Source organism: Geotrypetes seraphini, chromosome 19 (assembly GCF_902459505.1).
Source record: "Geotrypetes seraphini chromosome 19, aGeoSer1.1, whole genome shotgun sequence".
Lineage (NCBI taxonomy): Eukaryota > Metazoa > Chordata > Amphibia > Gymnophiona > Dermophiidae > Geotrypetes > Geotrypetes seraphini.
In genome coordinates this window covers 25,793,087-25,807,440 of record NC_047102.1, presented here as the reverse complement: position 1 = coordinate 25,807,440, position 14,354 = coordinate 25,793,087, and the positions used below count along the sequence as shown (strand labels likewise).

Sequence of the window (14,354 nt, the reverse complement as noted above, 5' to 3'; positions counted from 1 at the left end):
CACTCCTTATATTTCCCCTGGCAGAACTATGCCCTCCTGGCCAAGCTTTTCAGGCCTAGGCCTCTTAAGGTGACCTGTGTGGTATCTTCTTATACATTTCTTTGAACCACCCCCCCCCCCCCACACACACACACACACTCACACTCCAATAGAGCTCACTCCCTCTGATCATTTCTTACAACCACAACATTCACTGGGTGACTCTTTGCTGGGTAGTGGACAGTGGGTGCTTCTGCCCTGGCAGCTCCCTTACTCAAAATAGCATCCTCACTAGGGAGTCAGGATGCCAAATAGCTCACCAGCTTATCTAATTTACATTTAAGAGTATCTTAATGTTATTATGGCACTCCTATTGTGTTTTTATTATAGTGTGTGTATGTGTCACCTTCCTAAAGTCCTTGTTATTAGGGCAGTTTAAAAATTGAGTAACTAAAAAGATTAAATGGAATAAAAGACCATGGGAATGTAAAGAAATAATTTAATTAGGGTTGACCATTATAAATTTCCCTTATGGGGCTACCCATAAATCATTTTGTGTTAAGTTCCAACAACAGGATAACACATATATCTCTCTGATTACCCTTTCCAGTTTTATTTGTTTTGTTTTTTTTTTTAGTTTACCACTTAAATCAGACCAATGAATTTACTTTAAGATAAAATAAAATGACTTTTATGACATGACTGCACTGGATTGAGAGTTAAAATACTGAATCCCACAGATTAATCTAAGGACGGAAAGGCACTTGGAGCCTACTCATAAACCCCCAGCTGACTATGCTCTGGAAATTATGGTAATGAACTGTGACGTCAAGTCATGCACAGGCCCCGCGTTCCAGGAATAAATTGGGGAACGGGGGATGAGGAGTCGTGGCTCTTGCACGCACACGCAACACAGACACACACACACACACAAACAGAGACAAGACTTCATCCTGCCCAGCTCCCTCCGGAGCCCCCAGTCTCCTCAGACTCTTGAACAAAGACCAGCTCTTTCAGCAATGCGTGTCCAGCATCGATAAGGACCAGTCCTTTCCACCCTACAAGGGCAAATTGGAGCCTGCAGTCATCAAGGATGGAACCTCATTTACACAACAAAGTCCCGGTTTCTCTTTTCCTCTTTTGTCTCTGGATGCTGCCAGGTGAGCTTGCTTGTGTCTGGGGAGACTGCGGCATGCTCGGCTCCTCTCCTAAGTTAAAGTCTTTACTTCTCCACATTACATTTTTGCTTCTGTTTGACTATATAACAGCTTATTATGCATGTGTGGGAAAGAAAAGAGAGCAAATGCTTAAATTTTATGTAAAATTTCACTTTGGAAATATATCTTCTTGCCAGCAATAATGTAATGCTACCTTCAACCAACTCTACAGAAAGAAAGAAAAAAAAAGGATATGAATGGTGTTACTTGTCTTTGGCTCCAGTGGCAGGTGTCGCGGCATGAGAACTGGAATTTCTAATCTGGGTCGGAAGAGCCAATAGCAAATGGAGCTTTTATTAACAACAATTAATAGCTTATTCATTATGTTTGTAGCTTCACTGTCATGGAGTACCGAAAGCACCTCTCCCAATGGTGAAAACTTGAATAGGTAAGTGTTTGAGATTGCCTTATAATGTACTCACTGGTTTTGGAAAGCATTGTTTGAGCATAATTTCTACTAGTCCAGTGATCCTCTGTTTTGTCTCTATCCCATGTTCAGAGTTCTTAAGATTTGACATGTTTGACTTCTGTAATGGAACTCTACTTGGGTGAAATGTTCACATGAAAGATTTTACTAAAAATATGGTGCAGTATGCAATAAGGATCCAAACGTTTCCCGGACATGGTATTTTGATCTCGGGCATAACATTCCAGCATGTGATTCATTTTCTGTTTTGGTTTTAATTCGGTGAAACAATCAAACCATTGTGTCTACGTAAAGGTCAGCTGTGAAGAAAGACTTTTAATAAATGAAGCAGAGGAAAGGTAAAGCGGAAAAAAAAATGTAGACATTCAGTTGGTTCTATTAAATATATGGAAAGACAATTGTTGAGAATTGACACAGTGGCTTTCTTACACTTAAACTCATTCCTTTGTTTGCAACATAGAATGTGTTATGCATGAGCAATGAAGGTGCAGATTACTTTTACTGAACAAACCAAGCCTTGTTCTTTTCTTCCTAGGTACAGCACTGCAAGACTTCAGAAAGAAGATACCACTGCCCATGGAAATCAGGTAGCGACACAGAAACACTAATTTTCGACACATTCAGCCCTATTTTAGATAGAACATAGAAATAAGAATTGGGTTGTCCGGGTCAGAATGTATACTATTCCAGTAGTATTTTAGAAAAAGAATCTGCTTTAGATAATTTGGGGCTTAGTGCCTCCTAAACAGGAGGTGATAAGTGCTCCTGCATTAATTGTTTTTCAGGTAGCGTGCGTTTCTGCATACATTAACACACGACCTGAAAAAAAAAATGAAAAGATACCTAAAATACTGCCATGTTAGAAATGGGCTTAGGGTGCGGAAAAAGTCCTGCATTAAGATGAACTAAGCTCATTCCTTGACACAGTTTAATAAACAGGCCCAAAAATTTCAAGTACATATGATAGGAGTCAACGAGTTTCCTTTTGCATCCCTATTTGGTGAATCTTTGATAGCAAGTTCTTTTTGTTGTCTACATGAGTATTTTGTACAAAGAACATTTTTTTCATTTGAAGTGGAATGCTTTTTGGAGTGTCAGGGAGGTATATTTTTTCTCATTTTTACTCTGCTGTTCAAAATGTTGATGTCAGAAGTTTGGTTAACATATTCTGGAGGCCACACCTTCAAAAAGATATAAAAAGGATGAAATCGGTCCAGAGGAAGGCTACTAAAATGGTGCATGGTCTTTGTCATAAGGCCTATGGGGACAGACTTAAAGATCTCAATCTGTATACTTTGGAGGAAAGGCAGGAGAGGGGAGATATGATAGAGCCGTTTAAATACCTACGTGGCGTAAATGCGCTTGAATCAAGTTTCTTTCATTTGAAAGGAAGCTATGGAATGAGAGGGCATAGGATGAAGTTAAGAGGTGATAGGCTCAGGAGTAAACTAAGGAAATACTTTTTGACAGAAAGGGTGATAGATGCATGGAACAGTGTCCCGGAAGAGGTGGTGGAGACAGAGACTGTGTCTGATTTCAAGAAAGTCTGGGATAGGCACATGGGATCTCTTAGGGAGAGGAAGAAATAATGGTTACTGTGGATGGGCAGACTGGATGGGCCATTTGGCTTTGCCATCGTTTCTATGTTTCTATGAAACATAAGAATACTGAGTCAGACCAATGGTCCATCTATCCTGTTTCCACAGTGGCCAATCCAGGTTAAAAGACCTGGCAGAAACCCAATTAGTAGCAACATTCCATGCTACTGATTCTAGGGCAAGCAGTGTTTCCCCTCAATCTGTCTCAGTAGCAGACTATGGACCTTTCCTCCAGAAACTTGTCCAACTCTTTTTAAAACCAGCTACGCTAACCACATCCTCTGGCAACGCATTCCAGAGCTTAACTATTCACCGAGTGAAAAAATATTTCCTCCTATTGGTTTTAAAAGTATTTCCCTGTAACTTCATCGAATGTTCCCTAGCCTTTTTTGATAGAATAAAAAATGGATCCACTTGTACCCATTCTACACTACTCGGGATTTTGTAGAGTTCAATCATCTCCCCCTCAGGTTGACATGAAACAGAGGGGAATTCACAAGTTGAAGTCTTTCATGAAGCCATGATGCGATTAGTTTTCTGAGGTATCAATAGATTTTTTTACTTTCAGTTTTTACCACCCTGACAGTTCTTTCTCAGTGTTATATTTCTTAATCTGCAAGGGAGATTGGGGTATGGTTGCAGTGCAGGGCTTTGTAACTGGAAGGGGGAGGGAATCCCTGTCATAGTATTTCAAAGGGCCTTTGAAAGTTTGAATCATAGTTTTATGCTGATACTGGCTCCTTTCTGGATTATTCTGAATAGCTGACATTTAAGGATGTGTGTAGTTATTTCATGAGATTTTCTATGAAGATCCAGCTTGCTATAGAATGGTTTGAGTTTGAAAGTAACCTGGTGATACTCTCACAGAATGGTGCCAAAATCATTATCTTCTCAACCGCACAACAAATCTTTTGTCTTGCAGTACCCAAAAATATCCACGTTTTTATTTAGTTCTAGGAAGCATTACAAGGAGGTGCTGAAACGTTCTCAGTCCAACCAACCCACTTCTTAATTTCTGAGCGTTATTTTGCCACTGTAGTTGAAAAGTGTTATCTTATTTGTCAAGTGCCAATTTGCAGAAGCAAAATTCTGATTTGACATTGTTTCAGATCCTTGATTGAACCCTGTCCACGTCATTCTTTTTTTGTTTGGGCTGAGAACTTTTCAGCAATCCCTCATAATTTTAAAAATAACTTTATCAGCATTTTAGAATCTGAATGCCCTGCATGAGTCAGCAATTATGCACAAGACAAATCTTGGGCATAATCTTAAGAACATAAGAAGCTGCCTCCACTGAGTCAGACCAGAGGTCCATCTCGCCCAGCGGTCCGCTCCCGCGGTGGCCCACCAGGTCCGTGACCTGTGAAGTGGTTTTTGTCCACTTTTATAACCTACCTCTAGTTCTATCTGTACCCCTCAATCCCCCTATCCTCTAGGAACCTATCCAAACCTTCCTTGAACCCCTGTAAAGTGCTCTGGCCTATCACCTCCTCTGGAAGCGTGTTCCATGTGTCCACCACCCTTTGGGTAAAAAAGAACTTCCTAGCATTGTATTTTATTTCTGTGTTATGAAAGTTTGTCATGGGCTGAATATCTCAGTTTAAGAGTGGAGTCATTTTGAGAATGAAAGGATTTCATTGTATAAAGCTCACATGTAACCCTTTGTTTCAATGGTGTAGCAAAGGAAGCTGGCACACAGGGCAGAAGAAAGATGGTGCCCAGCTTCTCTCTCCCCCCACCCCACGTTGATTGGAGGAGGGGGGTTCTTAACTGCAGTTCTTCCCCCTCCATATCTCTTAAATCCTTCTGTTCTTCACCAGAAGCGAGCAAGGTCGTCATCAGCTGCTCACACCAGTACGAGCTTTATCTCTGCTGTAACTTCCTGGTCCTGTGAATAGGAAATTACGGGGTCCTTTTATTAAGGCGGGCTTGCCGTTTTAGTGCCCGCTGAACGCTAACAGGTCCAACGTTAGCATTTAGCTTGCGCTAAAATGGCTAGCCCGCCATAGTGAAAGGACCCCTACGTTAGAGAGAGAGAAAGAGAGCTTGGAATTGGTGTGAAATGTGGGTCGGAGTCTCTGCTCATTACTGGTGAAGAACAGAAAGATTTAAAAGGTACGAGGGAGGGGGGAAAGAAGGTAAGAGACTTCCTCATTGCCAAGGGGCCGGGCTGTTTTGCTGCTGCTAGGTGGCATTCCTGCCAAGATGGCGCCTGAGGCGCTCTGCCCCCACCCCCTCCCCCTTACGACACCACTGGATTTAATCATGTTTAATATTTATCTGATATACCACAAATCCATGTCGAGAATCAAAGTGTTGTTTTTTTTTTTTTTGGTTTATTAAATTTATTAATTGTTACAACATATAACAAATACAGGCAATTAAACAATTGTAAAGGCAATAAGAGGGAAAAACCACTCCACTTAGCTTTAAGGTGTGTTAGCAGGTCCCGACATGGGCCATATTTCGAGGGTCTGTTTCGAGGGTCTGTTTCAGAAGAGACTTTTCAACCTATGAACACAAGTGTTTTGTCCGAATCACTCAGCAACTATTTCTCTAGCATTTGAAGTTTTGCACATCTCCTTTGGGTTCCTTGAAGCAGACCCTCGAAACATGGCCCATGTCGGGACCTGCTAACACACCTTAAAGCTAAGTGGAGTGGTTTTTTCCTCTTATTACTATTGAGAACAAATCTAGCATTCAAAGAGCACGTTGCCTTGTTATTATTTTGCACTAAAGTCATACACAGTGATGGGACGATGGGTTCGGCTATAGGAGCCACGGCTCTTGGTCGGATTACACAATTCTGAGTGTATGTGAAAATTGTATTACCTCACTTCTTAATACCTATGTTTAAGATCCATTTTTGACTTTCATATATTGAGAAGTCTTGGTTCTAGTTACACTTTTGTTATTGCTTTTGACCCCCCTACTTTGTATACTTTGAGAGCATTTACTTATTATCTCTGACTTAGATTAATACACGGACAATAAAGCGTGAAAGCACATACAACTTACAAGTATTCATACACAGTCATTTTATCCCAATCCCCCTTCCAATAAATAATCATCATAAACAATAAACATTTTAACTCACCCTCCCGCCCTGGATGTGCATAGAACTAACCAAATTAAACACCAAAAAAATCCATCCTGATGCAATATAAGATGCCAACGGGCCCCAAACCAATTTAAATACATTACTATGCCCTAATAATTCCGCATTTATTTTCTCATTCCTATACGTGAAGGATAAATTTGCCCACCAAAAAGAGAAGTCTTGAGTTCACAGGAAGCGTTGCCTGTACAGAACCTTAGATCTGGTAATACAGACTTAAGGAAAATTAGAGAAAATTTTCAGCTGTAAATTCCTAAATGGAAATAATATATGTACCTCTAATAAACACTTTCACAAAAAGATGTATACTAACGAGTGCTTACTGCAGGATAAAATATACTACCGCGGGGGTGCGTTCAGGTGTCCTTTGGTAATTTTTTCACGTGCTAAAATAAAATTGTTTTTAATTTTTAGTACTGGATGCAGTGGCGTAGCGAGTGTGAGAGGTGCTTGGGGCAGTGGCGCCCATCCCCTGCCCTCTTCCCTGACCCCCCCTCTCCGCTGTGCACGCGCCCCTCCTCATTTTAAACTTCTCTGATGTGATCAGCATGCCCGCATTGGTGTCGGTTCTCCCTTTGACATTACTTCCTAGGTGCGGGACTCAGAAGTGATGTCAGAGAAAGTGCCGATGCTGATGCGGGCAGCAATGTTGCTCGCACCAGAAATGTGAAAAAGGTACGGGGGAAGGCAAGGGGCACGTATGTGTGGCAGGGGGGAAGAGCAGGGGTGGGGTGGGGGAGACAGAGAGGAGGAGGGGTGCTGGCGCCCATGGTGGACCACCCCCACGTCCCCACTTATGCCACTGACTGGCTTTGGGTCTGGGGGCAGAGAGTAGGCACGTTGTGTGGCCCCGATGTTCTACACTTACCGTGCCTTTAATCATCGACGCTAAACCAGTTATGTTAAAATATCCCTTCATCATACTTTCTCTTTGGATTGGACCTTTAAGACCAACATATAGGGGTCCTTTTATCAAGCCGCACTAGTGGGGTTAGTGCGCTAACACCCGCGGCCGGCTAAAAAACTAACGCCTGCTCAATGCAGGCGTTAGCAGCTAGCATGGCAGGTGATTTAATGCATGGAATTACGCACGTTAAACCCCTATCACAGCTTGATAAAAGGACCCCATAGTCATTGGTGTTCTAGAATGTTCCACATTTTAACAATGGAAAGTCTGCAATTATCAGAATGGGACACGAGACAGGGAAGACAATTTTGTACTATTTGGCAACTTTATTTAGATACATTAACACCAGACACTCGCAGTCGCATATTATTTAAAGGGGAGGGAATTGGGTATATTTGCTTTTAGTGATGTTTATTATATATCAACTCTGTAAACTTTGGTTTTGTTCTAGTATTTGAAATGATTTTTTTTTTTTACTACTTTGTATTTGAAATTTAATAAATATGATTTACATATTAAAAAAAAAAAATTCCTTCATCAAAACCTATTCAATCAGGCAGGTGAGGGAAGAGATAGAGAAAGAGAGAAAAAAAAAAGATACTGTATACAAACTTTGTAGCAGGGAAGTGTAATCACTAATTTAGTTTTAACGCTTTTATTTTATAAAGAAATTAGGAACGTCACCTACTGCACCATTTTCCAGGGAAAGAAGATTCCATAGTGCAAAATGTGGATCATCTGGTAAGTTCTGCATTAACATTTTACACCGAAGGGTTGGCTATGCCTTAGAGTAGAATTCCTAACTTTTGTTTGTTCATTTATCTCCCGCCCTTATCCAGGGTGAGTTACACACTTACATACAAAATATAAAATGACTTTTAACATACAAGTTGCCTCAACGACAAACAGCACTGTAACCATTAAACAGTCCAGACCATAGTGACCAGCACCCTGCACTCAACAGTCTCCACTCTTCCTCAATCAACCGGTCTCAGACCCTGTATTTCATCTGACAGAACAGGTGTCTTTTGAGTAACGGCTTAAAATTCTGACTGGTACAATGGCATTTATTTACTTAAAAACACTTTGAAATAGTGTAAAAATGACACCACCAAATCCTAAAATGTTATTTGCATTAGCACAGGATTCCTGAACTCATTCTGATATTAAAAGAGCTGCTTCTGAGATTGCCAGACTCGGTGCTTTGCAGTCTGACAATAGGAGAAATATCTTTGTTTTCACCATTTCACAGCTTAGGAGTCAATGTTTTATGGGCTCATATTCTTCAGGCCTGAATATCACTTCTAATAACAATCCAGTGAAATTACTCAGATTCTAAGAGTGGGAAACCAAAATATGCACGAGTATGGTGACCAATATTGTTGGAGGAGATGGCAATTCTGGTTTTCCCCATTGCATGAATGAACATGTAATTTGTACTTACTAAATTGATATATTTAGGTATTCTACATTTAAAAAAAACCCTCTTCTACGAAACTGTGATAGCAGTTTTTGCATGGTGAGCCGCGATGAATGGCCCGCGCTGCTCCCGATGCTCATAGAGTTCCTATGAGTGTCAGGAGCAGTGCGGGCCATTCAGCGTGGCTCTCGGTGCTACAAATAAAAGCGGGGGTAAATTACACAAAATTCAAGCAGAGTGATCTGGTCACCATAGGTATAAGTAACGGTCTGCTGTATTTTTGAAATTTTGAGGAGGATGGCACTTAGCATGTAAAGGATCATTAGTGCAATCACAAAGTCGTGAGGTTTCAGATTTAAAGCCATCTATCACTCTCATTTTTAAAGAATGGATTCATATTGAAACTGTAATGCTTAATGGTGCAGTTCTATAACTTGGCGGCTCCAGTAAGGTGGCCTGATTCTATGATGGCATCGGTGCACCAAAATACCATTATAGAATACTAAATCGGCATGCCTGCATTTAGGCATGATCATTTATGTCAAGTCAATGGAAGCTGTAAATGGGCACACCTAAATGTACCATGCATTGTGCATGACTTATGTATAGTATTCGATAAGTTACATGCATAAGATAGAGACATGAAAAAGAAAGAGAGTAGAGGCAGACCAGACAAATTCTAGCATAAGGATTTTATTTTTAAAAAAGAGCCAACACAAGTCTGCATTTCTGCCCAGACGTGCCTGCCTCAGGAGTCAATAGTTCACTGTAACTGAGTATTGATGCATTCAATATTCATACAGATGAATTTCAGAAACAAGAACAAGCTACATCCAAAACAGTGAGTCTATTTAGCATGCAGGGCGATTATCAATGACACAGTAGAGATTATTACATATTCAGCAAAAAGCAGATCAGTAAAAAAAGCAGCATCAGGTCTATAGGATGCTACAGTAACCAAGTAGGCCCCATGCTCCACCCATATTTATGTCCCTCCCTGAAGTTACATGCTAAGGCAATTAGAATAGTACATAACACAATCATGGAAATACCAATTTTCTCAGCACTTACGCATTTGGCACATGTAATTACTGGCATTCAGTTATTGAATTGCCCTGTATCTGTTCATATGGGATCAGTGCAAGGGCTTGTCCTGAATACCCCAATTAACAGGTGGAGGGGAGATGATTTTATCAGGTGCTTGGTTGTGGTTGGCCTAATCTCTGGGTCTAGTTAGTAAAGGATGGTGGTCTTGCCTAGTGTGATAGGGTGGGATGCAAAGCAAGCAGGGCATAAGGCTGATAACTAGATAAATATTTTCAGCTTACCCAATCTCTGTCATTCAATTGGCTAAATTCAAATTTTTTTGTCCAGTGAGAAAACAGCATTCTCCAGGATGGGTAACGTGCTGGGAGTTTATTTATGCATGTACTTCTGAGCTCAGGATCCTTCCTGCTCCTCAGAGGTGACTCATCCACCCATTCCTCTGTTTTTTTGTCTTTACGCCTTATTTTTTTACCTGCATGGTTGCTGTTTAATCAGATGTGCTTGAAGAGACTTTGTCATAGGGTCAGGGTTACCTGAGTTAAAATTCAAATCTAAGCAGGGGTGGCTATAGAAGTGGGCTCTAATATCCACCGGGTTGTGTATATTAGGCCTGTGATTGTGGCTTTCGTCTTGGAGCTAAGGTATGGAGGTCTATGCCACCCTAACAAGCTTCAGCTGTTGAGGCGGGGCACTTAAGAATGCATAAAATATATGTAAACTGCTTTGATTGTACCACAGAAAGGTGGGGTATCTAATCCATGACCCCTTACCTTGTCTGCTACACCTCATTAACACTGGTCTTTATAAAGCCATGGTAGAAGTTTCTACCACCTGCTGGTGGGGTAAATGCTCCGACGCTCATAGAATTCTTATGAGCACCGGAGCATTTACCTTGCTGGACTACGGTAGAAATCTCTACCGCGGCTTTTAGCTTTTGATGGCAGGCAGTCTGCTCATATTATGGTTATCTATGATTACTATTTTCTCTAATTTACTGTAAGTTCGGGAAGTACTGTATTATTTATTAATATATTTTGATAAACAAAGCTGCAGCCTGTTTCTTTGGGTTCATAGTCATTCGCGCACGAGACTTCAGCGCGCCGACATTGCAGCGCAGATAATTTGGCGCAAGACCCCAGCGCGCCGCCTAAAAAGTTACTTTTAAAGAGCTCCGACGTGGGGTATGAGTGGGGAACCCCCCCAAGTTTACTTCATACTCTTCGCGTTGCCGTGGGGGGGGGGTTTGGGAGGTTGGAACCCTCCATTATAGAGTAAACTTAACTTTTTCCCGATTTTTTAGGAAAAAGTTAAGTTTTCTCTATAATGTGGGGGGTTGAACCCCCTCACACCCCCCCAACGGCAGCATGAAGAGTATGAAGTGGGGTGGGGTTCCCCCACACACTGCCCGTCGGAGCTCTTTAAAAGTAACTTTTTCGGCGGTGCGCTAGGGTCTTGCGCTGAATTGTCTGCGCTGCAATGTCTGTGAGCTGAAGTCTCACACGCTTTTGTCCCGTCACCGTTTCTTTGTACCAAGTCAATGTAAGCATCTGCATTCAGTTTTCTTTAACCAGATGGGGGAAGGAAAAGGGAAGCATTCTACTTGCCTTTTCTTAATGGCCACCCTGGAAAATGGGTATAATAACTTCTGTTAACGATAGCAGTGCATTTCTGACACTGTGGTAAACAGTTCTAAGGCTTTGAAATATAAAAGAAATATTGATGGATTGTGTCTTCATGTAGATCTGTTTACATGTTTTAATGGAGGAGAATGCACACACAGGCAGCTCTGCGACTGCAGCCGGTTCAATGCCACTGGATCTAGATGCCAGACAGGTGTGTAAAGGACAGTAATCTATATTGTACCTGGTCAAAATATCTCGGATGGTTCTATTTCACTTACATTAAGTTATTTTTCAAAGATCTGAACCCAGAAGAGATAAGCTGATTCAGATTTTGTGATCTGTAAATCAGAACATGTCATTCATTTAGCTAGTAGATTACAGATTGTTTTAGACTAGAGCTGTCAAATAGCTGCAGATTTGCCCAACAGGTTTTATCAGTTCTGGGTATATTCCATTGTGCGAAGGGATGTGTAGTTCTGATTTTTCTCATTGCATTCTTTGAGAAAAGCAAAACTGAAAGTCCATGAAGGCAGTGAACTAAACTCAGAATGGAAAAAAAACAACTATTGGACAAATCTAAAAACTGATCATGCCTCACCTTGCCCCCCTCCAAAATCCTACCGTATGTTTCGCTCCATTAGATGCACCTGACCACAAGATGCACCCTAGATTTAGAGGAGAAAAACAAGAAAAAACCCATTCTGAACCAAATTCTCCCTGCCAGGCTCTGCACCCAACCCCACACTCCTTGCCAAGCTCTGCACCATGTCCCATCTCCCTGCCAGGCTCTGTACCCTGTCCCCCACAAGGGTTGCTGGCTGCCTGATCCCTGCCGCTTCCACGAGAATGGATGGCAGACGCGGCAACCTCCTCTTCTGTTCTCTTACGGCATAGCGGCACACCAGCGTGGGAAGCGGTGCGGGACCAGGCAGGCAACCTGGTGTGCCACTATGTCGCGAAAGAACAGAAGAGGCTGCCGCATCTGCCATCCATTCTCGTGGAAGCGGCAGGGACCAGGCAGCCAGCAACCCTTGTGCACCACTCTCAGCGAGTGAGGCATCAGAAGTTAAAAAAAAAAAAGGTACCGGGGGGTGGGGTGGGGGGGGGGGAAGGAGAAGAGGGCCGGCAAGCAAGGGAGGGTGGCAGCATTAAAATAAGTTAATGGGAGGACAGCATTTTGGGTATTCGCTCCATTAGACGCACCCTTATTTCCACCCACTTTTTTGGGGGGAAAAAAGTGAGTCTAATGGAGTGAAAAATACAGTAATTACAATCTGTGAATTACAAACTATTAATCTAAGTAAGGTATTTCCCTGGACCCAAACAAGCATTCTTCATAGGTCACTGGAATATAATACATCCCTCCATCTACCAAAGAAAAACAATGTGTCATGGAAGATCATTCTCCTTAGTTGATGTGTCATCTGTTTGGTAGGGGAAAGGTAAGAAAGGATTCCTTCAGTCTGATAGGAAACAGAGACTCATCGAAGCTAATTGAGCTGCACATCAGACTCACCAAATACCTGCTGAAAAAAATATGTCTTAAAAGTCTTGTAGTCTAATTGGGCCTGATTCTAAAAGCATCACCTAAGTTAGACACCTAGATTGAGGGCATCTAGCTGATTTTCACGCAGAACTCAAAATTAGTCAATGAGCTTAGTTGGCATGGTAATTGACCACGCCATTAAAGGCTCAATAAATTTTTTTTTTTTTTAAAGCATTCTACATTGAAATTGGAGTGGTACCTACCAATACCTCGGTTGAGGTGCCTGGTGGTGCCTAACAATACCTACCTGAAAAGTAGGTGTGGTAAGGAGTAGAAAATAGGCATGGTATGACTCAGGAGTTACTAGGCGTCTGTGTTAGGTACTGGTAAATTAGGCCAGAAAACCCTTGGCCTTATATACTGGGGCCTAACACTAGGATGCCTAGCGATGCCTACGTTGAGTTAGGCGCCACTTAGGCATGATTCTATAAACAATGCCTAAAAGTTGTGAGTTAGGCGCTGTTAGGTGCTATTTATAGAATCAGGCCCATTTTGCCCATAAAACATGGAACAGAGCAGGGGCCAGCTAGAAAAATGCTGAGTGTCTGGTTGACTCTAGACTAGCCCGATATGGTATGGACTACAATAGGTACATTTATGCAATTCACACACATGACGTTTGGTAAAATGACCTTCTGCTTTCATATAAACTTCATAATACCTGTGACTTATAATCAGATATATAATCTTAACCCTGAATTATTCATCCATTCCTAGTACATAATACAGGATCTGAAAGAGATAATATATGTCGCACATGGGGGCAATACCATTTTGAAACATTTGATGGACTTTACTATTACTTTCCTGGAAAATCTACCTATGAACTTGTGCGACAGAATGAATTAGATGAGCAAGGCTTCTCAATCCAGGTAAAAGGATGTTTGTACTGTACATTCATTTGCAGTGGAAATCATCACTCGCTTTATGGAAAACATTGGTCCTACTTCTCAACTACTGCCAGTACTGGGCTGTCTTGCACGGTCTGTGTCTGTATATGGCCGTTTGGTGGAGGATGGGCTGGGGAGGGCTTCAGTGGCTGGGAAGGTGGAGATGGGCTGGAGTGAGCTTTGACGGAGACTTCAGTAGTTGGAACCTAAGAACAGTACTGGGCAGAGCTTTGGATTCATGCCCAGAAATAGCTAAGAAAACCTCCCCCAACACATTTATAGATTGAATCAGGTTGGGCAGACTGGATGGACCATTCGGGTCTTTATGTGCCGTCATCTACTATGGTACTATGTAACTACTGTGTGTTGCTATTGAAGCACTATGGACTCCTGTGTTAATTCCACTGCAACATCCAAAAAAGTGGAGAAAAAGAGACCTCCGAATAAATGCACCCACACAATTCAGCAAGGGGGATGTTCGCCAGGACGAATCCACGTGAAAATCAGCATACTTTTTTTTTTTTAATCTCACCTTTTTTATAGCATAATTTGCCTCCTCTGATTTGGGCTGAACAATCATTTA

General features: G+C 41.8%; 1 protein-coding gene across 1 annotated transcript in view; it reads left to right on the top strand.

Annotated features, from left to right (window-relative positions):
• The window catches only part of OTOG (otogelin), a 275,602-nt gene that overhangs the window by 14,688 nt on the left and 246,560 nt on the right, over positions 1–14,354 (top strand). Inside the window, exons 3-7 of the mRNA XM_033928785.1 lie at positions 1,530–1,584; positions 2,159–2,210; positions 7,915–7,987; positions 11,454–11,546; positions 13,599–13,753. Of these exons, the coding sequence (XP_033784676.1) occupies positions 1,530–1,584; positions 2,159–2,210; positions 7,915–7,987; positions 11,454–11,546; positions 13,599–13,753 (428 nt within the window). The remainder of the gene's footprint in view (positions 1–1,529; positions 1,585–2,158; positions 2,211–7,914; positions 7,988–11,453; positions 11,547–13,598; positions 13,754–14,354) is intronic.